At 37.1% G+C, this 27,207-nt stretch overlaps 2 protein-coding genes across 4 annotated transcripts in view; both read right to left on the bottom strand.

Moving 5' to 3' along the window:
• Positions 1-404: 404 nt before the first annotated feature.
• Positions 405-11,253, bottom strand: LOC587612 (lengsin). Its single transcript, XM_030980018.1, has 2 exons — positions 10,618-11,253; positions 405-2,482 (listed from the first exon to the last, which is right to left on the bottom strand). Exon 2 carries the CDS (start codon positions 2,076-2,078, stop codon positions 1,104-1,106), a length of 975 nt encoding a protein of 324 aa, XP_030835878.1. The 5' UTR covers positions 2,079-2,482; positions 10,618-11,253; the 3' UTR covers positions 405-1,103.
• A 7,067-nt stretch (positions 11,254-18,320) lies between these two features.
• Positions 18,321-27,207, bottom strand: part of LOC584064 (heparan-alpha-glucosaminide N-acetyltransferase) — a 30,256-nt gene continuing 21,369 nt past the window's right edge. For all 3 annotated transcript variants that reach the window (XM_783945.5, XM_011676053.2, XM_011676056.2), the window contains 6 exons: positions 26,552-26,684; positions 24,057-24,143; positions 23,130-23,204; positions 21,870-21,940; positions 20,917-21,029; positions 18,321-19,549 (listed from right to left, as the gene is read on the bottom strand). In XM_783945.5, coding sequence (XP_789038.4) covers positions 19,371-19,549; positions 20,917-21,029; positions 21,870-21,940; positions 23,130-23,204; positions 24,057-24,143; positions 26,552-26,684 — 658 coding nt within the window. In that variant the 3' untranslated portion in view covers positions 18,321-19,370. The remainder of the gene's footprint in view (positions 19,550-20,916; positions 21,030-21,869; positions 21,941-23,129; positions 23,205-24,056; positions 24,144-26,551; positions 26,685-27,207) is intronic.

Genomic DNA, 27,207 nt, shown 5'->3' with positions numbered 1-27,207 from the left:
CGCATCTAGATCTGACGGAAAATGAATGCAGTCTGAATGTTATCGAGAGTGGCCGACTCCAAGACAAAGGCCTAACATTGCAAGTAACCAACATTTTATATCAAAAAATATTGCACGCATTTCGATGTTCCTTATACCAGATACCTGTATTCACCTTCTAATTCAGAATTTCCCTGGTGTCATTATTTCAACCTCGGTATGCGGCTTCGGTGCATACAATATTTGTATAATATTGGGTGCTTACAATTAAAAGAAAATCAAGTTTAGAGTGTTACAGATCTCTATACATAATACATTTACGCCAAAAACAAACAAGGGTACTGCGGGGGGGGGGGTAACATATACGACCACAGAGTCACATAATGTTTCGTTTCAACTTAGATTTAAAAAAAACAACTGTTTTAAGATATAACATGAAATAACATAACTATTTTCTTAAAAAATTCAACTCAAGGGCAATTTGAACCCCCTATTGGGTAAACCATAAACATAACAGAAATCTTATTCGGATTCTTAATACGACATTGTCACGTTCACACATTTCAACAGGCCTTAGGGGGATTTTTCGGAAATAGTTGTTATCCTTTTGAATACAAATTGTTGAAAGGATGACGAGAATTATAATACTTCATACAACATAAAATAATAATTACATAGTGAAGAATGTGCAATGTAGAGTACAGAATCGTTGTTGAATACAATGACCGAGGATAATACTTTATTCATAGTGTTTGGTGTGTTAGTACTGAGAAGGCACTTTATAAGAAGCAGTTATTCCATGTAGGTTTGACAGGTATGACAAGGAACAAATGCTGAAACCCTGTTAGAATAATTATGCTTATAACGGCTGGTCTTGTCGATCTTTTGTGGAATATTGTGTTCAACAAATGACTAATGCCATGTTGAATACCGTGACCGAGTATAATTCTTTATTCATACAGTTTGGTGGGTTATTACTTAGAAGGTGTTTCACATGAAACAGTCAAAATACATTTAGTTTTGACACGGAGCATAATGTTAAATCTGTACTCAGACTAATTGTGGACACTGGATTGTTTTATCAATTACAACAATTAAAGTTGAAAATACATCTGGATCTATAGTTAGACATGCTCCACAAATGAGTAATGCCACGAATGATCACCATTTTCTGCAGCTTTCTGATGTAATCTCATCTCCTCCTCCTTTAGGGCCGTGAAACACTGAACAAACTCTGGTCCCATGGCGTCAAGTATGACGTCATCAGCTTGGAAGGCATCCAAGCATTCCTGCATGGTCCTTGGAAGGTTCTGGTTGGTGTCATGGGGGCATGGTGCCGTGGTGGACGCCATGCCTTGGACTGGTGCTGGGAGAGGGATCTGGTTCCGGATGCCGTCGATACCAGCAGCTATGGTAGCCGCCATTGTGAGGTAAGGGTTACTCCCTGCCCCACCCATCCGATTCTCTATGAAAAACGAGTCCGGGTTGTTGTCTTTCGGCGGCTGACTCAGTCGGAAGGCACAAGAGCGGTTGTCCACACCCCATGATGCCGTTGTAGGTGTTACTACGGTGGTGCCGAGACGGTGGATGCAGTTGATGGTAGGGCACATCAGAAGCGTCAAGGCAGGAGCATGGCGGATAAGCCCTGCCAACCAATGCTGTCCAAGTGTTGACAGCCTCTGCGGATGCTGCGGATCGTAGAGGAGAGACGTCGTGTTGCTGCTGTCCCACAGGGAGTGGCAAAAGTGGGATGACGATGTACAATCTTTGGAATGTTTAGAGCGGAAAGACGCGACGTAACCTTGTCTCTGGCAGATCTCTTTGATGGATGTTTTCAAGGTATATCCGTTATCCCCGATGGTGAGACCAGTGGTGGGTCGGTAGGTGATCTCCAATTGCCCTGCTCCTGCTTCACTCTCCAGGGTCTCTACGTTTAGCCCCATCTGAGGCAAGTCTCGTGCGAACTGTTGAACGAGCAACTCTGCGCGAGAGATATTCATCAAGTATCCGCAGTTCATGCCGTCGAAGATAGGCATACGATCCTTCTCGTCCTCCACGACAAATTCAAATTCATGAGCTGCCAAGATGGACAGCGCCATGGAGTCCAACTCTTCAATCTGTCGGCGAGCGATGTTCCGGGGATGCGCGTTCAGAGGAACACCATCCTCAGTGAGATCAACGATGACTCTGGCAGCACTGTCACACCAGGTAACACCCTAAATGACGATAGATCGGGCACTCCTATCCCATCTCCCATCCCTTTCTCATACCATAGACCTGTCCCGCAAACTTTTGTTCCGTTGGGATCTTTAATCATGTGACTTAACGAAAAGTTGATACCTTTGTTCATCTTGCTCCGGAAGTGGTTTATTGGCACCAGTTTGCATTTTGCCAGTCCATGCATGTCGCTCTGCTCAAAGCGGACATAGTCAAATTTGTGAGCCATTAAGAGTCGATGAAGTTCATGTACACTCGTTTTCTTCACATTCCCAACTGAAAAAACCTGTGGCAGAACAAGAAAAAATTGAAAGTGTCAATAGATACAAAACAATACAGGACATTAGAAAGATCTCCAGTAGGAACTTTTAACTAAGTTTATAGTTTGTTTAGATGGGGGGGGGGGGGGAGGGGGTAGACGTCAAACAAAAATAAATCCATGACGAATTAAATACGATGAAAATGATACAGCTAAAGGTTAATCAAATAATTTAAACTCTCATTTTTGTATAATCCTAATTTTGTTCACTCCCCTCCCCCATTTCCTCCTTGATCCTTTCTCTCTCTCTCTCTCTCTCTCTCTCTCTCACCACCCTCCCCTTTCTCCTTTGAATTCATCAAAAAGAAGAGATGGAAAAGACAGAGAAAGAGAGAGGGGTGATGTGGAAATTTCGGAATTCGGGGATAAGAAAAATGGTTGATATTCACTGAAAAATCAGGAAAATTGTAAATATTCAAAGAATTAGAAACAAGCAAAACCAATCATTTGAAAAACAAAGGTAGTGCGTCTGTTTAAGATAGGCGATAAATCAGATATTCAATGGGGTATTGAAATTGTTCTGGATTGGAATTTTAGGAAAGTTTTAATAATAATAATAATAATAAATAATAATGATAATAACGATAGTGGTAACAAAAAAAACAAAAAAATAATGACAACGGTAATAATATAACAATGATAAATACGAAAATAAGCGTTATGATCATGCTAGCTGATTGTACAGTCGAATCTGTTTGTAGCGACCACCCAAGGGAAACACAAAAAGTGGTCTTTGACAAACTCTTTGTAGACAGGTTCCTTTAGTACATGTCTCAGTGAGAAACCATTTGCAAGGGAAACCCAAAAATTTGGTCTTTGTAGGCAGGTGGTGTTTGTAGACAGGTGGTCACTATTAAAGCAAGTTTGACTGTACTCGATAATACCCATTCGAGGCATTTTCAGAGCCCCTCTAAAGTTTTGGGAGCCCCAATTTCGCCAAAAGTTTGATGGCAAAAATGTCACTTTAATTATATCATAATGTGAAAGAGGATGCCATTTAAGACACACTTCTGGAAAAAAATTCCCCCCGAAAAAAATGTGAAGACAAATATTGATAAAAGGATACGTATTTTGGGTTTTCTGATGTACCGGTACGCAGAAATCCTAAATGCTGTATTATTTCATCAATATTCGACTTCAAACACGTTGGTTTGAAAATCCTTGCAGAAATGTGTCTTAAATGACATCCTCTTTCACATTATGATGCAATTTAAGTGAAATTATGCCATCCAATTTTTGGGGCTTTCAACACTTTGACTATTATGTTCTTAAAAAAGACCAGTTAGAGAGCTTTGATTGAACTAATAAGTTGTATAGCTTTATTGAGGCTCTATGTCAGTCAGACATCTTTGTATTCATCTCCTGTACAAGTACTCATTGTTTCATTCATAACATGACCTGGCATGAGTCATGGGTTGCAGGTCATTCTATATTTAGTTATACATGCTGGTCAGTATTTGCAGACTGTTAAACTACATGTAGCTATCACTACAATGACCCGAATTCACAAAGGAGATTTGTCGACGCGTTTTTACAAACGGTCTTTTGGACAAGGAATCTGACCTTGGAATGTCTAGCTAGGTTGACCAAGGAGGTACCACTACTTTGGCTTGACCAGCTAGTCAGTGGCAAGTGTGCCGTCTGTGTTTTATTCTCTTTACAGACGAGTGCAAACAAGGAGCCTTCAGCCTCATCGTTTATTTTAAAGACCGTCAATACTACTGGGCCAGAATGGATTAGACCACACAGCGAGGTCATTGACAGGTGGCTACTCATTAACTCGGCTCTCAACTAACATAGGAAAAAGTGGATCACGGGGGACCAACAGGCACCAATTGGGGAAGTTTTCTATATAGAGGGAGCAAGTAGCTACAAGTAGGACAGTGGGGCTTTAATATACATTTATTGTTCAATTGCAAACAATAGCCGCTTCTGGTATCTGGTATCAACAAATTAATACTCGTTGACAACACTAGGTACGTATTACTGCACTGTCGGTTCTCTGGCAGTTTTAATTAATCAAACTCCAGCCAGTTTATAAATCACAAGTGCTCTAGTGAACCGGCAAACATATGCCTGGAGCGAACATATTCCTCCACCCTACCCGTTTCTACTAGCAACTGGACCACACGTCATTACTGTTTTCTTCAGAAGCATTTTTTTTTATAGTTAGAAACTGCATATTAATATGTGTTACCCTTAAAAGTTGGAATCATTTTGTTGAAACCTCTTTTCATTAAATGATTGTGACAACAATCTCTACCCTTCCCGCTCTTTTTCTTATTCGTTCTTTTTTTGTTTACCTCTTTCTGTTTTGTTCATCTTTCTTTATAATCAAGGCCATTTCCGCCCATTGGCTTCGCCAGACCATTTGCAGTGAGTTGTCAATTTTCCAGAAAATAAAATAAAAAGTCCTCTCTCTTAATAAATTAGCGCCCCCCCCCCCCCCCCAAGACTTTAACTGGTTACAAATATTCTTATTTACCGACAGCCGATTCTTTCAACAAGCAAACTATTTCCGCCATTCTAAATGTCTCTATGACGAGGTTGCACAGGATGAGCGTTTCTACCTTATTCCATGTTTACATGTTATCAACTATTCTAATTCCTTCCGAGAAGTAAGAATCATTCTTGTTGTTGTTGTTGTTCTTCTTCTTCTTCTTCTTCTTCTTCTTCTTCTTCTTCCTCTTCTTCCTCTTCTTCTTCTTCTTCTTCTTCTTCTTCTTCTTCTCCTTCTTCATCATCTTCATCATCTTCTTCTTCTTTTCTTCTTCTTCTTCTCCTTCGCCTTCTTGTTCTTATCCTTCTTCTTCATTTATGTGATCTCGTGTTGTCATGCTGGCCCTCGTCTTTTAAATATTATTTTTTAATTTCTTTTGATTTTTTTGTTAAATGAATAAAAACTTGGATTGGCTGTATAGCCTCTCGCTCTCCCCTCTCATGTTGATAAGAGGTAGATTTAACACATAGGTTTAAAGATAAAACTGAGTTCTGGTCATCCGATTGCATTCTGAAAGAAGCAGTGTGGAGCAGGCGCGGATCCAGGGGGGGGGGCCGAGCGGGCCTTGCCCCCCCCCCCCCCCCCCCCGCAAAAAAAAAAAAAAAGAAAAAAAAAAAGAGAAGAAAGGAAAAGAAGGGAAAGGGAAAGAGAAGAGAAAGGGAAAGAAAGAAGAGGAAGAAGAAAAGAAAAGGGGGAAGAAGGAGATCGGGGGGTCGAAAGGGCCTTGCCTCCCAGGCTGTTGACCCCCCCCCCCCCCCCCATCAAAAAAATAAGAGAGAAAGAAGGAAAGGGAAAGAAAAAAAGGAAAAGAGAAGATACTGGCGTACTAATAGGGGGAGGGGGGGAGGGGCTTGGGGGAAATCAAATTCAAACGTGGTTTATTTCTAATTCCACAACGGTGGATTACAAATAATGCTGAAATGACATCATTTCCGAGATTTTTCCTCACTTTTTAGTAAATTATACGTTTGTATGTGTTTGTTGGAAAATGAAAAATTCCTAAATTTGCAGCCAGGCAAGAAATGTGATTCTTGAGATTCCTACATGTCAGGGCCCGAGGTACTTCAGGGATTGGGAGCCTCGAGCCCCCCCCCCCCCCCCCCCCCACTTTTTTTGAAAAAGTATATTAAAGAGAAATAAAATAGAATGAGAGCTAGAAAGAAAGAATAGTTAACTGCCAGTGTTAAAAAATAATGAGGCATCAAAATATGCTCATCTGACCGTGATTAATTGCCTAAAACCCCTATTAATACTTCCGGGGGCTCTGCCCCCTTGATTGCACCTTGGGCCCTACGGCGGGCCCTTAGATGCTCATCTGACGGTAATTTAATGCCTAAACCCCTGATTTTGGGGGGCTCCGCCCCCTGGACCCCACGCCAAATAGTGACCTGCCAGTGTCACAAAATAATAAGTTATAAAAAAATGCTCATCTGACCCTAATTAAACGCCTAAAACCTCTGAGCTTCCTGGGCCGGCTTCGCCGCCGCCCCAGACAAGGATTAACAATCGAGAAAGGTATAGTCTTCTTTCTCGCAAAATCTTATGAAACGTCAAGCTTCCGCGCTTCGCGCAGGAGGGGGGAACCTGAATTCAGACAAGGATTCTGAGCCGAGAACGATAATACGAATCTTTAATGATTTAATGAAACGTAAAAGCTTCCACGCTTCACGTGGGATGAAGGGGGGAGGCTAAATTCCGACGAGGATTATTTTCGAGAACGATACAACGAATCGTCTTCTTTCTCTAATGATTTAATGAAAATTAAAAGCTTCCGCGCTTCGCGCGAGAGGGGGGGGGGGACTGAATTCAGACGAGGATTAAGAGTCGAGAACGGTACAACGAATCGCCTTCTTTCTTTAATAGTTTAATGAAACGTCAAAGCTTCCGCGCTTCGTGCAGGAGGGGAGGGGGGACTGAATTTAGTCAAGGATTAAGAGTCAAGAACGGTACAACGAAGCGTCTTCTTTCTCTAATGATTTAATGAAAATTAAAAGCTTCCGCGCTTCGCGCGGGAGGGAGGAACCTGAATTCAGACGAGGATTAAGAGTCGAGAACTGTACAGCCAATCGTCTTTTTTCTCTCATAATCTTATGAAACTTAAAAGCTTCCGCACTTTGCGCGGGAGGGGGGGGGGACCTGAATTCAGACGAGGATTAAGAGTCGAGAACTGTACAACGAATCGTCTTCTTCTCTAATGATTTAATGAAACGTAAAAGCTTCTGCGCTTCGCGCGGGAGGGGAAGGGACATGAATTCAGACGAGGATTAAGAGTCGAGAACTGTACAACGAATCGTCTTCTTTCTCTAATGATTTAATGAAAATTAAAAGCTTCCGCGCTTCGCGCGAGAGGGGGGGGGGGGGGACTGAATTCAGACGAGGATTAAGAGTCGAGAACGGTACAACGAATCGCCTTCTTTCTTTAATAGTTTAATGAAACGTCAAAGCTTCCGCGCTTCGTGCAGGAGGGGGGGGGGAACTGAATTCAGACGAGGATTAAGAGTCGAGAACGGTACAACGAATCGCCTTCTTTCTTTAATAGGTTAATGAATCGTAAAAGCTTCCGCGCTTCGTGCAGGAGGGGGAGGGGGGCTGAATTTAGTCAAGGATTAAGAGTCGAGAACGGTACAACGAATTGCTTCTTTCTCTAATAATTTAATGAATCGTAAAAGCTTCCACGCTTCGCGCGGAAGGGGTAAACTGAATTCAGACGAGGATTAAGAGTCGAGAACTCTACAAAGAATCGTCTTCTTTCTCTAATAATTAAATAAATCCTAAAATTTTCCGCGCTTTGCGCGGGAGGGGAAAAATTAAATTCAGACGAGAAATATTTTCGAGAACGGTACAACGAACCGTCTTCTTTCTCTTATAATTTAATGAAAAGTCAAAGCTTCCGCGTTTCGCGGAGGAGGGAGGGGGAAACTCGCCCCTCCCTGCACCGACCCCCCCCCCCCCGCATTACGTCACTGTTGGTCACCATTACGTACCAATATTTGGCTCACATATTTTTTAAATTTGGGGCCCCCCCCCCCCCCCTAAGAAATCCTGGATCCGCGCCTGGTGTGGAGTCGATCAGAAAAGGTTGATCATCTAGTGTCTAGCATATAAGTATTGGTGTGTACTGCAAAGTTCTAGAATCATCAAAATGATAAGAAATTTGGCCCAGTCTTGGTAAAGTTCCAAGCACTGTACACAGAAAGATGTCCATGGGACTACACGAACATGTGGCGTAAAAATCCGTCCCGATTTGTTATGCTGTTACATCCCTTTTTTTTAATATTTAGGTATTGGAAGAGCTGTGCTTTTGAGGGAACATTTTTGATCTGATGTTCTTTCACACTTGCATAATAACAATGATAACGCTCACACATTATTGTTCACCTCTTCCCAGAACTCAATCTTCTCTAAAAAGACTCTGGTAGTGAAAATGAAAAGATAGCCGGTGGGTAAGATAGCCGGTGGGTACGAGTCTTATCAACGTGCTCTCAGCGCTTGCGACCTGGTATCGCTCAAAGAAAGGAGAGAGGACCTTTGTCGGGTCTTTGCCAACAAGCTGTTCAAGAACTTTCGTCATTGGCTACCGGAAAGCCAATCATCAAACAGACAACTAAGACACAGCAACCGATTACGAGAACTAAAGTGTAGGACACAACGCTACAAAAATAGTGCGATCCCACAAATTATCAAACTGCTGAACTCTAAATAGTGAATTGAAGATTAATGTTTGAATGTTGCCTATAAATGTGGAAATCTATTTATTCTTGCCTCAAAATTCTTTTCTTTAAATCAATCATTCTGAAGTGCATTCCCATTAACTTGGATAAAATAACTTTTCAATTACATTTTTAATTTGTTTTATATTATACCAGCTCTGTGTTTGTGGAAATGTATTTACTCTTGCCTCAAAATAACTTTTTACAAATCAATTCCTTCCCACTTATGTGGATGAAATAACTATTTTCAATTACATTTTCAATTACATTTTCAATTTTTTTTAATATTATACCAGCTCTGTGTTTGTGTTCCTCTCTCTCTCTCTCTCTCTCTCTCTCTCTTTGTTCTTCTCTCACTCTCTCTCTATCTCTCTCGCTCCCTCTCTCTCTCCCTCACACTCCCTTCTCTTCTCCCCTTCTCTCTCCACTCCCTCTCCCTCAACATTCCTTTTCTTCTTCCTTATCTCCCCGCTCCATATTTGCTTTATTTCCGTCTTCCCTTTATGAGTTTAATTGAGGTTCTTGTCTTTGAATTATTGTTAAATAACGAACTGTAAATATGATGTTTTTTTAAAATATTTTTAAAATAAAATCTCTGTAAATCATGCATGCAATTCAGCCATTGGCTGCGATATGTTGATGAATAAATACCATACTACTACTACTATAACCTTCTAATCATCAAGAGTGCCATCCTCCTCCACCTTCTCTAGTTATCGACATAGCTATAAGTACTCTATTATCATTCTGCTGAACAAAAGACTTCTTGGAACAGAGACTGTTAGCGAGGCTAATTCCGAGGGGTCAGTTGTTTTTGTTTGGTCTGCCAATGGTCTGGCAGGTGACCTGGGACTGTCTGGCTTAAGTCTGGCTTGACCAACCAGCTGACTGGTAACCCAGACTGACCAATTACAGCACGGTCATCCGAATGCGAGTCTATTAATAGATACGCATTCGTGCCTGTTACCAGGTTTGTGCACGTTTGACCATTGTACACAGCTTGACCGAACATTTCTGTACGTATATGCAATATATTCGGATATATTATAGTGCAGTCTGAAAATGATAATAGCGATGCATGGCTAAGGGGTCAGAAAATTACAAATGTATTATGTAATTCTTTTCCTTTCATTATTTTCCTTCCACTTTCTCTTTGAGTGAGAGATAATGAAAGAAAAGAGGAAATTGTTGGTGAAAATAAGGTTATATTTGTTTTCTTTTTTTTTCTCTCTTATCCCCAAGCGAGGTTTTTATTTCCATAATAGCAATACATATTTACATTAATAACTTAATGATTGAGTGAAACATAACATAGGCTAAAAATTAAAGTGTATTCAACAATTCTTCCAGCTTACTAATATTTTCTTTGCTAACCCATAATCTTAGCAACGACTTGAATTTAAAAAAACAAAGCATGTGAGTACTAAACAGAACCATTAACAATCTTCTTCCAACAAGGAGGTTATATAACGTATCTCCTTGGTGAAAATAATATACCATGTAGGCCTATATAGTACGTAACGGCTGTGAAGAACCCACTACAACTTTAAGATGAATGTATTCTTCTCAAAGCCCCGTGATAATGTATGTGGTCTAAACATGAAAAGATCCAGCTTATTTTTTCCCTACAATATTAATGACGGCTAGTATCACTGTAGAGATTTGTCAAGCACAGAGATAAACAATTAGGACAAAGGAATTTTTTTCATCGGAAAAGTAACGATCAACAAATTCTAAACACATAAAAATTATCCCATCTGATTATGTAATATAACAAACAAACAGATGATTTGTACACTAAGTAAGACATTCTGAAGTTTAAACCAAAGTCGATGTTTTTAATGTATTTAGAAATCCGAATGAAAATTTGAGCAAGAAAATTAAAGGTTTACCTGTAACGAGCTACTGTCTAGCGAGGCTGAGGCGAGTGGCCATCGTGACAGCGTTTGTCCTTGTGTCCACTTTGACTTCGAAGCAAATCTCTCAAAACTCGAGTAGCGTCTCATTGAGAGCATCGTCACCGCCATCGCATCCCTTTCTCCCTTGGTCGCAAGCCCCTTCCATTCCGAGCTCATCAAACAACGGAGCGTCGCCGAGGCCACTGAGCGACCCATCGCGACCGAGATCGACGTAGGCTTCTACACCGTGTTCAGAGAGGCTTGTCTAGTTCTTCGGAGTGCATACAGGGGTTTCTCATTCGATTGAACAAGCCATTTCACGCGGCACAGCACGGATGAGTTGAATGTGTTGGGGGCGGAGCAAAGCAAACACTGCTAATAAGAATAGATCGTGCACATAGCCTTGATAAAAAAAAAGGGTAGTGAGGAAAGTGCATGGGGCTACAACCAGTTGAGAAGCTCCTTGGCTACAACCGTAAACAAACAAACGGTGATTTACTTTACTTCTCAAATATCTCGATAGATTTCGTCATCAAACAGATAAAATCATATACTTGCAAAAAAGCAACTGGGTATGATGAACTCTCTGTTAAAATACTGAAATATATCTGTGATATTCCTCATGTAATGGAAAGTTAAGTATATATACTCAATTTGTCTTTGCATTCTTCAGTATACCCTGATGCTTGGAAGATAGCCCGAGTCCAACCAATTCCCAAAGGAGGGGATACAGCCATAATGAAAAACTACAGACCCGTGTCTATATTGCCGATTTTATCTAAAATAATTGAAAGGGCAGTTTATTTAAATATCTTTGAATATCTGTCTCAGCATAATCTATTTTATAAAAACCAATTTGGATTTCGTCCTAAGCACTCATGTGAAACAGCCCTATTGTGCATGGTTAACCAGTGGTCAGACAATGTAGACAAAGGGTATTTGAATGGTGTAGCTTTTATAGATCTCCGACGTGCATTCGATACAGTCAACCACTCTCTCCTCTTAAATAGATTACATCAATATGGTTGCTCTCCGCATGTAATTAAATGGTTTCAATCATACTTGAAAAATCGCCAACAATTTGTCTCATTAGGGAAAGAAAAATCAACATTTAGAATATAACAATGGGAGTTCCACAAGAGTCCATCCTGGCCCCGCTCCTTTTTACTCTATTTGTTAATGACCTCCCATGCTCCATCTCAAATGGCATTGTTTATATGTATGCGGACGATACTACTATTTCTGTATGTGGAAAAACTAAGCAAGAGGTAGAACTCAAACTGACAAAGCTCTTGGTGAACTGAATTCTTGGCTAAATAAAAATAAGTTGATTTTGAATAGTGATAAAACCAAAACGATGCTGCTAGGATCAAAGCAAAAGCTTAGATCATTAGATAACAATATGCTGTCGATTGAATTAAATAGATGCCAATTGGAATGTGTATATACATATAATGTTTGGGAGTCATAATTGATAACAGTCTTGACTTTAAAAAACATATCGAAAGTATTGCTTTAACTGTGAAACAGAAATTAGGAACTATTCGTCGATGTAAACATTATTTTGATAAAGCACAATTGAACAAACTGTACTGGGCTTTTGTAGTGCCCCATTTAATGTACTGTTGTACCGTTTGGTCTGGGAGATCTGAAGCAAACCATAGTAAACTGGAAAGACTACATAAGAGGGCAGCATATATGATATCTCGTTTGTCCTGGGAAACTCCATCTGAACAAGTGTTTGAAATTCTATCCTGGCCGAAAGTAGATCATCTGTTTTTTAGAGCATCTTGTTGCATGATTCATAAATGCTTACATAAAGCTGCACCTGAAGTACTAGGTGATAAGTTTATTTATATTGAAGCGATATCATCTCGAACAACAAGGAGCACAAATAAGATGCTAATTAGGATGCCACATGTTCGTACAACCTTTTATCAGAAGTCATTTCTTGTCACAGGTCCATCAAACTGGAATAAATTACCCGAACGTATTCGATTTATAAACAATATGAAACCATGTAAACAAGAATTGGCAAAATGGCAAAAGACATCCACGTTTTAATATGATTATGGTATGATATAACTCTTCTTTCTCTCCTCTTTTTATATATTTTATCATATCTTCTTCTTGTTTTCTCTTGTTGGTTTGTTATTGTGGTTGTATGTTGCTGTTGTTGTTGTTGTTGTTGTTGTTTTTTTTAATAACCTTTTACTGTTTGCTTTAATAGGATATATGGCATTTACAAATTTGTACCATATACATTTTACTCATTTCGTTATTCTCTATGTTCAAATCCTTTTTTATAACCTGGTTTGCAATTTTTGTTTGTTAAATCGTATTTTGTAACTTTCTATATTTATTTATAATTTTATATTGGTATCATATACATTTTACTCATTTCGTTATTCTTTATAATCAAATCCTTATTTATAACCTGGTTTGCAAGTTCTTGTTTGTTAAAATCGAATTTTGTAATGTTTTATGTTTATTTATATATTGATATGTTGATGAAATGTATATACTTGTTTGTGTCATGAAGGGCCTCAACGAAAACCAGTAATTGTTTGCTGATTGGGCTACCCTTCTTTTTAAAGATGTGTTATAAATAAATAAATAAACAAAAACCGTTGAGGGGGGACTGGTATCATAAGAGCGGGGAGGGGGGTGGAGTGGGCACTGTTGTATAAACTAGGTGTATGATGTATGCGACTCGAGGCCATCGTCTAGGGGAAATTGTGATGAGATGGGGTCCTATCTTTTTCCCCTTTCACATTCCCTTTTCCCTCCCTGCCCATTGTCTGTGCCTTTTTTGTCGCCATTCGATGTACCCTATTGCATGCAACCACACCCTTATTTCCTGTGTCTCTAATTCGAGTTGTGGAATGGAAACATTCGAAGTAATGATTATTATAAATTACAAAACGCTTAAATACAGCCCCGGCATAGCACCGGAAGAGCTCTCCGAACGCTGCTGACAAGCGCGTAGCCAGGATTTCATTTTAGGGGGGCGGTAGGCGAATTTTTTTTCCGTACTCGAGAGGGCAAATACCCCATGTGCGCATGCGCGTGGACTTGTGATTTCTCTGCTACTTCCCATACGAAATGTACATGTATTCGCATCTACTGTGCACGATTCGCGTTCTACGAGTAAACGATGGCATAGTAGTCTTCAAACACAGACTCTGATTTGCCAGTTTGACAAAACAATTACGCATATATCGTGCGTAGCAATAGTACTAGTATTCAAGCCTGAGTAGTTGTATGATTCAGACATTTTAGTGCTTACAGAAATGCATCCCAAATTGAATAGCATGGTATAGTAGTCTGCAAGCACAGACGCTACCATTCTATACAAGTTGGCGACTTGAATAAAGTACTTCTCAGCACACTACTAGTATGTTGTCAAACTGTCAGATTAGCGTCTGTGCTTGCAGACTACTATACCATTCTATACAAGTTGCAATGTATTTCCATATGCACTACTGGGTCTGAATCATACAACTACACAGACTTGAATAAGCACATCGCGACACATACGCATATTGATTTGTCAAACTGGCAAAGCAGAGTCTGTGTTTGAAGACTACTATGCCATCGTTTACTCGTAGAACGCGAATCGTGCACAGTACATGCGAATACATGTACATTTCGTATGGGAAGTAGCAGAGAAATCATAAGTCCACGCGCATGCGCACATGGGATTTTTGCTCTCTCGAGTATGGAAAAAAAATTCGCGGGCGGTAGTGAGCACGCGAAGCGTGCGAATCACTTAAAGAGCGCGCAAAGCGCGCTCCCTAGGGGGGTGGGTGCAGGGAGGGGGAGTTTAGCTTTGACGTTTCATTAAATTATTAGAGAAAGAAGACAATTCGTTGTACCTCTTAATCCTTGTCTGAATTCTGTTCCCCCCCCCCCCCCCCCATTGGGGTGCCCGGGAGTCACTTGGGTAACCTTTCAAAAAGTATGATATACAAAATGATATGCACTTTCTCTGTACTTTTGTCGGACAAAAACATACCTTAATCTAGCACAATGTTGTCTCTCTTTATGTTGGAGATGAGCAAAATAGCAAGTTTCAAATGAACATATTGGAAGCACATGCGATTTTACAATATTCAATGATCGTTGTCACGGTTGAAATCGAGTCCAAGTGATGAAATTGTAAATAATAAACTCTTTACTTTAATATGTTGTATAGCTCCCTCTCAAGACTGACATTAATTTAACTTTAAAACAATGTTTCTTGACTAAAATCGCCCGATTTGCTATTCCCGTTTGGAAATTATATATCAGAACTGTATCTTTCTGAAATTTCATGGTCACAGCTACCATGGAATGGCCTTAGGCGCTATTTGAAATATTTGATATTTACCGGGAGCACCGGTAGATTTTGATTATTCAATTTCTCGAAAGCAGTAGTGCTTTAGGGGCTCAATTTTCTAGTGCTTGCAATACATCCACAGGGGTATCCAAATATATCAACATTTTAAAGAACTACTATCCAACCAATTTTCAAAATTTCCCAAAACTTTGCATTACCGTAAATACTAGGGCATCAGGATTTCAGGATAGAGATAAAATAACAATAAAAGCGACAAAAAAGTCATGAGACAGGGTATCAACCCGATTTATTTATATGCATTCAAATAACACAAAACATAATTTACTATATCTTTCATGCATATATGAAGTATTACATGATTAAATTACTTCAGGTTAATCCTGCATTTTTAAATCGTAAAAATCTCATTATAAGAAGGAGATGAAGAGGAAGAAGGAAGAGGAGGAAGACGAAGAAAAAGAAAAAGAAGGATGAAAGAGGGAGGAGAAGAAGAAGAAGAAAGAGAAGGAAAAAAAGAAGAATATGAAGAAGAAGAAAGAGAAGAAGAAGGAGAAAGAGAAGGAGAAGAAGTAGAAGGAGAAGGGAAGAAAAGGAAGAAGAAGAGAAAGATGAAATAGAATCAAACACTTAACTATAGGAAACACATCTTTTGTAAGACCAAATGGATATATACTGATGTTAGGGTAGTTTCAAAGATGACGGAATATACGTTCTTTACTCAAGATAACACAGAAGCTAGTCAAATCACAAATACAAACATTTTCACTAAACAACATCTTTGGTTACCTCAAAACAAAATTTATTTATTCATTTTATGTTATTTATCTAAACTTCTTTATTCAGAATAACAAGATCAGTTGCAAGTCACTCAGAAGGGTTAAAACAAAACAATGACCCCAATAAAAAAAAATTCTCCATCTCTTGGTGATTTCTTAATATTCCATAGTATTCCATTAAGTAAATGATGGGTTAAGACAGCATATACATTCTCGTGCCATATCATTAACATTCATTTAAGTGAGTTTTAAGGTTTGAATGCCAATGAATTGAAAAATCTAAATATACATGAATTGAAATTGCAAAAGAAAAATGGAAGCTAATACTTTCACAATATGAAAGAAATATTGAATATCTTTACATCCAATCAAGAAAATGATAATAAATTATCAGACTACATAAGATATGCTGTCAAACAAAATTCACAATGATACAAAACAATTATACAACCAACTACACTGTACATAAGCCCCCCCCCCCCCCCCACGAAAATGAAGGAATTTTCTTTTTATACCTTCCTATTGAGCACAGTCTAAAAAGCTTTATACAAACGATGTGTACAAAAATAAAACACCTGATTAATGATGTCTAATTAGTTCAAGTCACTTTTAAAAAAAATTGGCAAGCATTGTCTTAAAATACAATGAGGATAAAAACTTTAAACCCCTCATGCTAAAGCATTTAATATTAACAATGTGATTTTAAAAAATGGCAGTGAAATCATCTACATTTCATCTAGAGCAATAAGTACTCTCCACTAAAGTATTAGATCTAAATTTAAAGATTAAAAGATTGCATGTATATATTTAAAGATGTACATTTACGACATAAAGCATCAAATCTGTAATTTTTACATGTTAATACTGCCAATAATTAAAGCCATGACAAGAGATTGCAGAGTTTGTGCGATGATGTATAATGGATTGCTATTTATCATATACATTCACTTTTTTTAAATTAAGGTAAATATCCCTTTAAATTTAAAAGAATTTGCAAACATTATAAAAGTCAGCCTGTATAAGCAATATGTACCATTATGTGTATAAAAATAAAATTCATCTTTTTTTCGTCAATGATTGTCAAACTACTCTAATGTCCTACTTACACGAAGGAGACCAAAACCAGACCGCTAACAGGACCAAAAGAAAATACATTACCTTAAATTGACAGGAAGTATTTGAGCGTCTGATTTAAATTGATGTGGTGAATTGGCGCCGTTCAAATCTTGTATATCATTATCAGAATCGGTCAGTTAAAAACAAAGTTGAGTTGGTTTAGCAGTATGACTGAGGTATCATTGTATTGACAAACTTCATTCTAAAAATCAACTCATAACGTGTGAATGGTATTACTAAATAAATATTGATTTTATTATTGACTAATTATAGAATCGGGTTTTCCTCATGGTGTTCCGTACAATAACCTTCTGATAATGCATATGATCAAATCATCTAACAGAATTTTCAATATCATGAAATTTTGGTTTCCAATTCTTTTACTTTGAAGGAATATCCCACATTGTATTTCCATTCCCCGTTACTGCACAGAACTTTCTAGGACTGAAAAAAGGATACCCGACAGTATCTAAAAAACAGTGGTTACTTAAAGGTACTATATCCAATTTGCAGGCCAAAAAATGAAAAGGTTAAATTCCAACGCCATTTGAAAGATAATACAAATTTAGAACTTCCCTCAAAATGAAAGGACTTGAAAATGGCTTTTAGTGGGAAAATAACTATCATTAGTTGTTGAATCTACTTAAGTGATTGCAATTACCTAAGTAATAGTCTGATTTTCAGACCCTTTAAAGAATGGTCGTACGTTTTGTGCTGCACACAGATTCAATCAGTTTAATTTCGGCCATTACAAGTTGTGGGTTATTGCATATAGACAAATGCTCATGTACCTGCTACAGCCAAAGGAAAAATGATGTCAGTCAGTCACTCAATTTCACAGATAAGACATACATGACATATTCATAGTTCCTGCAAAGTTCTACAGAATTTGATGTTGGCTGCAAAAGGAATCTTTAAATCATGTGAGAATAAACACTAAAGTAGTCCAAATACATATCTTAACTACATACTGAAATATTTGTTTAGGAAGTACTTAAATATATATAGGCTAATTAAAATCAAAATTATTTGTTTAAATTTAAATATTAATATCTTTGGTAAGTTCTTTCATCAATAGACTAATATAAAGTTGTCTGTAATCTGTACATATACAATGAGTTACAATTTAAATACAGTACAATGCAAAAATGCTTTTTAGCACACAATTATCTTTCTCTGTTAAAGGGATCGTTTAACAATGTTAAATCTGAGATGCACGGCCCCTACGTGTTATCAGTGTCTGTGATATGATATTATATTGAAGCCCTAAAAAATTGCACTTCAAAATGATCAAGAGGTGCCTCAAAAAAGTAAAAACCTTTGAGTGACCGGTTATACCATACTTCCCCAATAGACTGTAGTGTTATCAAAACCGTTTGGCAAACGCAAAATCTAATTTTGATTTTCAATCATAAATATCTTGATAATCAGACAGGCGATCGGCTTGTAAAAGTCATGGGTTCCTGACTGACCTAAAGGTTCCTAATTATCATTGCAGCATGGGGTAAATCAAGGATTTTTTTTAAAGGATCTAAGACAAAGTTACCAGATCCCTTTAATGAAAGGGTTTTACAGAAAAGTCAGTGAGTCTTGTTATTGCAAATAACTCTTCACATGGATGTTAATGCTTTTCATCTTCTGTTTGGGAGCCATTAGGGCATTAACTCATATATTTTAATACAGCGTTAAAAGCCTTCTGGCTCAAAACAGACAAAATAATATCTTGAGTGCCAAATTAACTTTACACACATGTTTTATACAGGCCTTACACTGTGGTTGCTTTCTTTGCCTCTCTGTACGGATGCTCGTTTGCCACACGTACCATTTCACACAAAACAATAGGCACCAATTGATGAAAGGATTGTTTGTTACAACACCCAAGGCTTTGCAAAATTACCCATTTTGGGTTTAGATTAGCTTAATGACAACCCTTTTAACAATAGTATAGTTTAAGATTAATCTGGACACAGTTAGATAACCTTGAAGCCCTTCATATATCTATCCCATGATAAATACAATGTGGCACAGGGAGATTATTTTTGCGGCATGTAAAGAGTTAAACCATTACCAAATCCTCTCAAGAGGGCCAGAAGGGCTACCAATCCTATACTTTGACACAGATATAAAGCTTAGGTTGAGTTCTGGTAGATATAGAAACTAAATTATCAAAGAATCCAATGAAACTTTAATACACTGAATGTTCAAGATTACAAATAAATGACATGTGCCGAACAATTTTGGTAGAAAATGTATAGTGGCTGAGTAATGAGCATGAATTAGAAAGATAAGGAAATCCGGGTAAGTAGGTCTGACACCATGTGCTTAACACAGGTCACTACCGGTATGTGCAAATGGGAGTTGTGGTTCTTATTGAAGATGATGCCCTGTAATTTTTGTGCATTTCATTTTATTTCACTGGTTTATTACGTTTCCAATACCAGGGCTCAAGATTAGCTTTAACTGAGTCAATAATGTTTATTTCTGGTGATAAACGATGCAGGAGCGAACGCAGGTCATATCTTGACAAAGAAGTCAATGGCGTACATGTAGTAGGAGATGAGTACCCAGAGAGAGGCGCCGATAACGTTCATGGCCAAGAGTTCTGCATGTGTGTTGAAGACCGGCTCCCAGCAGAAGGGAAAGTATTTACCAAGTACCTCTGACCCGCAGTACACCGCAATGGAATTCATACCTATGGGCACATAGAGAGAGATCGGAATGAAGGGAAGGCACCTTTTCATAATCATCATTATCATAAAGATAAGAATAATACTTCTACTATTTAATACTACTTCTACTACTACTTCTACTACTACTACTACTACTACTACTACTACTACTACTACTACTACTTCTACTATTACTACATGTACTACTTCTACTTCTACTGCTACTTCTACTACTTCTACTACTTCTACTACTACTACTACTACTACTACTACTACTAATACTACTATTTCTACTACTTCTACTACTACTAATACTTCTACTACTACTACTACTTCTACTACTACTAATACTTCTACTACTACTAATACTTCTACTACTACTAATACTTCTACTGCTACAACTACTTCTACTACTTCTACTACTTTTACTGTAACTACTACTAATATATTAATAATAGTCACATTTTTGTAGCGCTTTACATTTTTATTAATATCATCCTGGTCATATGATTCGATTGCTATGTGCACACGCTCCACCCCCTAGGGAGTATCCCCACCAGACATCCTTTTCACAGAGTGGAAAATATAGATTAATGTCTGTCCAAAAGACATTGGTACTGATCTGAGATTCGAACCATGAACCATGTGATCCACAGTCCAGTGAAGTACCTGCTAGACCATAACACCTCTCATTTTGGTCAAACATTATGAAATGACATCTTCAGAGATTTTTTTCATTTTTGAGAAATATTATAAGGCATTTTAATAAAAATGTACAAATAAATGATATAAACTAATATGAGTCATTATGAGGAACTTTCATGACAGTCAAGTTTTCGATCAACCATTCATAAACTATAAATAGCTTTGTTACAGAATGCCCACAAATTGACTTTCTATGTCATTCCAGAACAAAGTATATAAAATTCAATATTTCATAAATTATTACAGTGTCTATGATATTCTTCATTTAAAATAGAAAATTCTCTGTAAATGTTATTTGATAATAGTTGGAATTGACTTTGCAGAGGTTTTATGGTCTAGTGGATATGTCACCTGACTGCAGATTAAAAGGTACAGAGTTCAAATCCCAGCCCGACACTAACTTCCTTTGGCAAGACGTTAATCTACATTTGCCATTCTCCACCCAGTTGTTAAATGGGTACCCGGTAGGATGCGAAAGATTATGTAGCTTGCTCAGCATTGTGAGCGTCTGTAAAATATAGCCTGGCTTGAATGCTCCCCAGGTATTGGAGAATGTGCATACATTGTGTGCGGGCAAGCCTGAATCCAATAACCGGGGTAATAATATATCTGTAAAGTGCTTAGAGACATCGTTATTATTTATTATTATTATTATTATTTGTTGAAAACGGTTTAAAGGACTCACCGACGAAGTAGAAAGGAACCCCAGTCCACCAGATCTGGACATCAATCAGGTAGTAAAAGATAGCCAGGAGGAAGAAGGCCATACTGGCCGTGGCAAGTATAAACGAAACAGACCTGCAAAGACATCAAGATCATGATTATAATACTCGTTGCATAATGGAACCTCGCAAATGGAAAGAACTGTAACATCGAGTTATCAACAAAAATCGATTCCCAGTTTTGGAAGTGTTGTACGGAATTCATTGCCCTCCTCGTTAAGGAGAAATCCCATTACAAATTTATTTTAAAAAGAAAGCTCAAAAACAGGATTTTACAAAGGAAATCATTTGCAGGGAAGTGTAAAATCTTAAGTGCAATCCTCATGCATATCTATTGTATCCTTGCATTCTACGTGCAAGTAGAACTATGCCTGGTCAAATTTTTTATTCTTTAATGCCCAGGAGATGGTGAAGAATTTCATTTGACCAAATAGAGGTCTAGAATCTAGTATAAAACTAGATGGAACTTTGACTGCACAAAGTCGAAAATGATGCCTTCGCCATAGAGCGATTTCACAAACCAAAACAGAAGCATTTTTTCAAATTCAAGTCTAATTGTAATCAATTAACAGGTTCTCAGAATATAGTTTCACAAGCTATTTTTCATGTATGACCCTTTGAACTTTGAACTCATGACCCTACAATATAATCAGTTCATTGGCTCTACAAGATACATATATGATCCAAGTTTGGCAGTAATCCATCAATCGGTTCTTGAGATAATGCGATCACGAGCTATTTTTGCATACGTAATGAGCCCTTTGATCTCGTGACCCCAAAATCTAATCAATTCATTAGCTCTGCAAGTTACATACATGACCTAAGTTTGGTGGTAATCCATCAATTAGTTCTTGAGATAACGTGATCACGAGAATGGGACGTACGAAATCAGAATAGTGATTACATGTTGTCTTACCATAGATTTTTGTTGACTGGAATAATCCCATCTTCCTTAGAGAAACCACAGAGGGCACCTGCAATAACGCCCTAAAATCAAATCAAATCAACCCGAAATATGTCAGAGAACTAAACCAAACCAAATGAAATCAACAACAACAACAACAACAACAATAATAATAATAGTGGTGGTGGTAGTACATTTAGTAGTAGTAGTAATAGTAGTAATAATAGTAGTAGTAATAATAGTAGTAAAGTTCCAATATATTTATCGTCTTTTCCACTACATGTGGAGCACTTTGAGATGCCATCCCTGTGTCAGTTTTAAACATATATACAACTTACCAAGCAGTGATAGTGTGACTTCAATGAATACATATGGTTTCAGAATAGATATGTCTTCAAACTCTGTTTGAATGATTCTACTGTTTGTGATGATTTTAGGTGAGGAGGAAGCCTGTTCCAGGGTTTGGGGGCAGCAGAGTAGACTATTAATATGTTCACAGAGGTACATTGACTCATGAGACACAAATCACAAATTGAACTTTCCCGCCCGTTGCACCAATACAAAAGGAAATATCATGAACATGTCTGTGCACATCTGTGGTGACCAAATGCATGCTGTTTCACTGAAACAGATATATATATATATATATATATCTACCCCCCCCCCCCCCCCCCCCCCCCCCCAAAAACCCAGAACAAATGATGATCCTCCACACAAGGAGAAATTACTTTAAAAAGAAATAATTTATTTTTGGAGAGAAAATCATTATTTTTTTATATATTTTTTTTTAACTCAAAGCAGAACTCTATTCTTGTTTATGTAATGTATGTACCAGTATGTATACATTTGTTTATACTGACGATAATAAAACCTCAAATTGACCTGTAAAGTGCTAATACAGACATTGTAGATTTATTTATCTTAAACGAGGCCAGCCTTGACTAGCTTTTGCTATTCTATTTGTAAGCTCCATTTACCATATTTATAGCTACATGCATTATCACACTGAAATACACTTTAATCTTGAGAAATTTGGTAACAAATTAGATGAATGAAATTGAAAGAGTGTTTTGGGAACATCAGGGAATATACTTTTAACTTCTTCTTCCCTCCTACACAACGGATTGCAAATTGACTGTAAAGCTATGAATAATTGAAAGAGATACGATTAACTTTTACGGAGATGCAATCAACTGTAACTCCTCATGTTACAGAGCCAAGGTACGATAAGCCCTCTTGTGTTCGGGAATGGAATATTCGTCAAGTACTTACAGTTACAACACACCATCCTAAGAATCTTAAGATTCGGTCCCTTGGGTAGGAAAAGAGATGAAAAATCTTGCCAGCCTAGAGAGAAGGGAGAAAAAGCACTCCGTGAATCAATATATTCACATGTAATCCAAATTAATTCTATTCCAAATTTCAATCTCCAGACTGACACATTTTTGGAATTACATCCGAATAGAATTGAATCGAAGCCTTCATATCTCATTAAAATTTTAATTCCAAATCCATGAACTATTATATAAATGGTTTGTTTTATTCAAAATCATCTTGCAGCCAGGAGGCTGAATTGTGTGACTTTTTACAATAAAGATAAAATCATTAAAATACAATAAATACATATGAAAGCAGACATTACATGATATAAATTAAAAATTTGTTCAAGTTCATAGTAAAATTATAAAATATAAAGATATATGTATAAATATGTACATGCAATAATATTTTCTCTCCGATATTCATTGATTTTTAACGGGTCGTGTTTGTTTGTAACCAGAGGCGGCTATTAAAATAGTTGCAATAGATTGTAAAAGTGAATAATTGCACGATTTTAACAGATTGAAAAGTAGATGACAAATTTTCTGGATTGACATTAAATTGTATCGAGCATTCACATCTAATTCAAATTTGATTTCAAATCTATGCCCCAAATGAAACCTTCAATGTAATTTTGAAATTGCAATTTGAATATTGAAATTACATTCAAGTGAAAATGTATCAATGCATTTACGACTAATTCAAATTAAATTCAAAATCTACTTACAAAGTGACATTAAATTACAATGTCATACTTCAAACCAATTCATTTAAATATAGACACAATGCTCTGTCTTGAGCAAGAAATAGAAAAAATAACATGAACCAAATTTTAAAAAAGAGCCCAAAAAAATAATTCAATTATGCCAACGAATTCACCTGTAATCCGAGAAAGGTCATGAAGATCGAAGTTAGAGTTCCCAGAATCCCTTCCGGGTCATGCGGTACTGTCGTTTGGTAGATTTTCTGTGAATTAATTAAAGACATTAGAATTACAATAAGGTAAACATATTCACCTTTTTCTTTTTTCCCCCTTTTTTTATGATCAGTGGTCTTAATGCTCACAATTAGTTCGAGTTTGATTTCTAATTTGAATTTATCAATTCTACATTTCACATGAGTAGGAATATACAAATGAACATGTTTGTTTACCTAGCTACCTCTGCTGGGGGTGTTTCATAAAGCTGTGCGTAAAACAAATGATTTGAATATGAAGAGCCAAATGGGATTTATGGAGTCGCTATCACATCAGAAATACCCCTCGACAGGCCCATTGATTTTCAACTGGTGCAATGGATTTCGCATGAATCGCGTAATTTGAAGTATTATTATTATCATGCGATACTACCAGTTCGTGTCTGCATATATCTTTCTTGGCAACAATCATACTTAAATCTCAGGACATTTGGAAATAGGTTTTTTTCCCCACCCACCCATATACTTAAAGAAAGAGGAAAACAATAAGAATAGATGTTAATGCTTAGTTTTTTTAATTAGGTATTTTATAAATAGCATTACCTTAGATACTACTTTTTGACCGGTAGAATAATATAAACAATGTATTTTACATAAATTAGTATAATTATTAAAGGTACTATGTCCCATTTGCAGCCAACCTCAAATGCTGTAGAACTTTGTAGGAATTATGAATATGTCATGTATGTCCTATCTGTGAAATTCAAACGTTAGCAGTGTCCTCATATTCAAATTATGCAAGGAAAACTGTTTACTTGCTAGACTTCACTGTCAGACACTATTGAGTGACTGACTGGCTTTTTTTCTTCTTTGGTAATAACATATATGAAAAGAGTTGTAAAGGGTACATGAGTATTTGTCTACATCAATAACCCACTTCTTGTGATGGCCAAGATTAAACTGATTGAATCTTTGCGCAGCATAAAACGTATGACCATTCGGTGCAATTGTCTGAAAATCAAGACTATTACTTTTGGGCTCTATAGCCCTAAAGTCGATTTGACAATTAATAGTCGTTATTTTCCCACTTGAAGACATTTTCAAGCCCCATCTTTTTTAGGGAAGTTCTAAATTAGTATTATCTTTCAAATGCAGTTGGAATTTAACTTTTTCATTTTTTTGGCCTGCAAATGGGACATAGTCCCTTTAAAGCTTGGTTTTAGTGACAAATTTGCAGTTCCATGCTTGGTAAAATTCATATATTCATAACTGCATCAAATTATAGAGATATAGTGGTATAAGTAGCAAGAAACATATTTAGATCAGCACGAAATATTATTGCCTTTCAGTTGCTTTGGTATTAGCATTTTCCGTTAAATAGCCGTATTATGGATTTGCATATTGATGCTTTTTTTAATCAATGGGAAAATGGTGTTTGTGCAGTATAGTATGTGTTATATACTCCAGATTTATGCATAGATGTGCAATGTATTTGTAAAATTGCAATATATTCATCTCGTTTAAATTTGCACAATTAAGCCTTATTATGGTGAAAACATGCAATATTTACGCGTTTTTAACATTTATATTAGAATTCAGCACTAAAAGTTACCCTAGTATACAAATTTGCAGGTGGAGCGAAGAAGTGGACCACCAAAATAAAAAACGGCAGCCTTTTTCCATTTTATCCCATGGTCTATATACGTCTCTGAAAACAATATACATGTACACGGGCGATAATTTTGTCGAAAAGTTTTTTAAAGTGTTAATCGATAAAAACAAAGATTTTTAATCTCTCAACATGTTGCTAATTTACAGATTTAAAAATTTCTTTTCCTTTTTAAAAGTCTTAACATCAAATGCAATATAGTCATGAAACATGGAATGGATGTGGTGTGTGCAGATATGTTTGCCCTTTCTACTTGTGTATCTGGTATATTGTGTAGGGCTCTGAAACTCAATTCATTGAGCCAAACCACACAATGTGGAATAATTGTCGCAAAAGGATTAACTCGTATTATTGGACAGGGTTGCTACCCTCCTTGAAAATGATGGAAATTGAAAATTTCTCATTTTTCCAACAAACAAAATGACTAACATTTAAATTTGTCAAAAATGTATGAAGAGGGTCTATTCTCTTTAGCAGACCAATAATAATATGCTATCCATAATACATTTTGAATAGTGCCGCAAGGGCAAAGGCACTAAGGAGATGAACAGAAATTAATTATATTTTTGTACATGACAAACGGGAGAGTTTTCCGCAAATACCTCACAATGTACAGACCAAACTATCAATTTGAGATACGCAAAGACTTAGTGATCTCATATTTCAAACCTTCATAACTTTCTAGTTATTGGTCTGATTTCTTTCAAACATTCAACATTCTGTTTATCTTTATTTTTTGTCTTTTATACCAATGGACTTATTACAAGGGTTGGATTGCCCTTTAACTTACCCGTGGCGTGCCTCTTGGGTACGTATGATTATATGTTAGAATCACTTTGTCAATGTAGTTCGCCGCTCCTCCTGTGCAGTTCACCAACGATTCATTTTCACCAACCAAAGGTCCTCCGGGTCCCAGGTAACCCCTGCAAGGATAGATAAATAAATAAATAAATAAAACCTGTCTATTGAGGCCACCCAAGAGAAACAGACAAAATGGCTTTTGTTGACAGGTGTATACCATGTGAGTCAAAAAAAAGTTTACACCTAGAAAATTGCTAATTATTTTAAAAATCATCTATGAACAGTAAATTATTATACATCTTATGTCAGAGCGTTTAATCCCAAATCATTTGGTATCATTTTTGTGTGGTATGTGTTCACGCTTGGATGAACAGGAGATACTATTGTTATATCATTATATTTTAATGTATAATACTCTCAGCTGATGTATAATTTATGACCAATAAAACCATTCAATATAAGAAGATATGTTGACACTTACAAGTGTCTCAAAAATCAGGCCCCAGCACACCTAGGTGATCTACTCTTTCGCAGAGTAATACACTTACTATCCCTTGAACCAGTAAACAGATACCCGGTAGGTGATAGGGCTTTTTCCATTATTGCCCCCAAAACCTGGAAATCCTTATCCCTTGTAGTAAAGAA

The sequence above is a fragment of the Strongylocentrotus purpuratus genome, unplaced genomic scaffold, assembly GCF_000002235.5.
Source record: "Strongylocentrotus purpuratus isolate Spur 01 unplaced genomic scaffold, Spur_5.0 spur5_scaffold_10, whole genome shotgun sequence".
NCBI lineage: Eukaryota > Metazoa > Echinodermata > Echinoidea > Camarodonta > Strongylocentrotidae > Strongylocentrotus > Strongylocentrotus purpuratus.
Note: the sequence above shows the minus strand (reverse complement) of the source record. Positions and strands in the feature narration are given on the sequence as shown.

What these genes read in the sequence shown, in the direction of transcription:
- LOC587612 (XM_030980018.1), bottom strand. Translation starts at nt 2,078, where the DNA reads ATGGCGCTGTCCATCTTGGCAGCTCATGAATTTGAATTTGTCGTGGAG.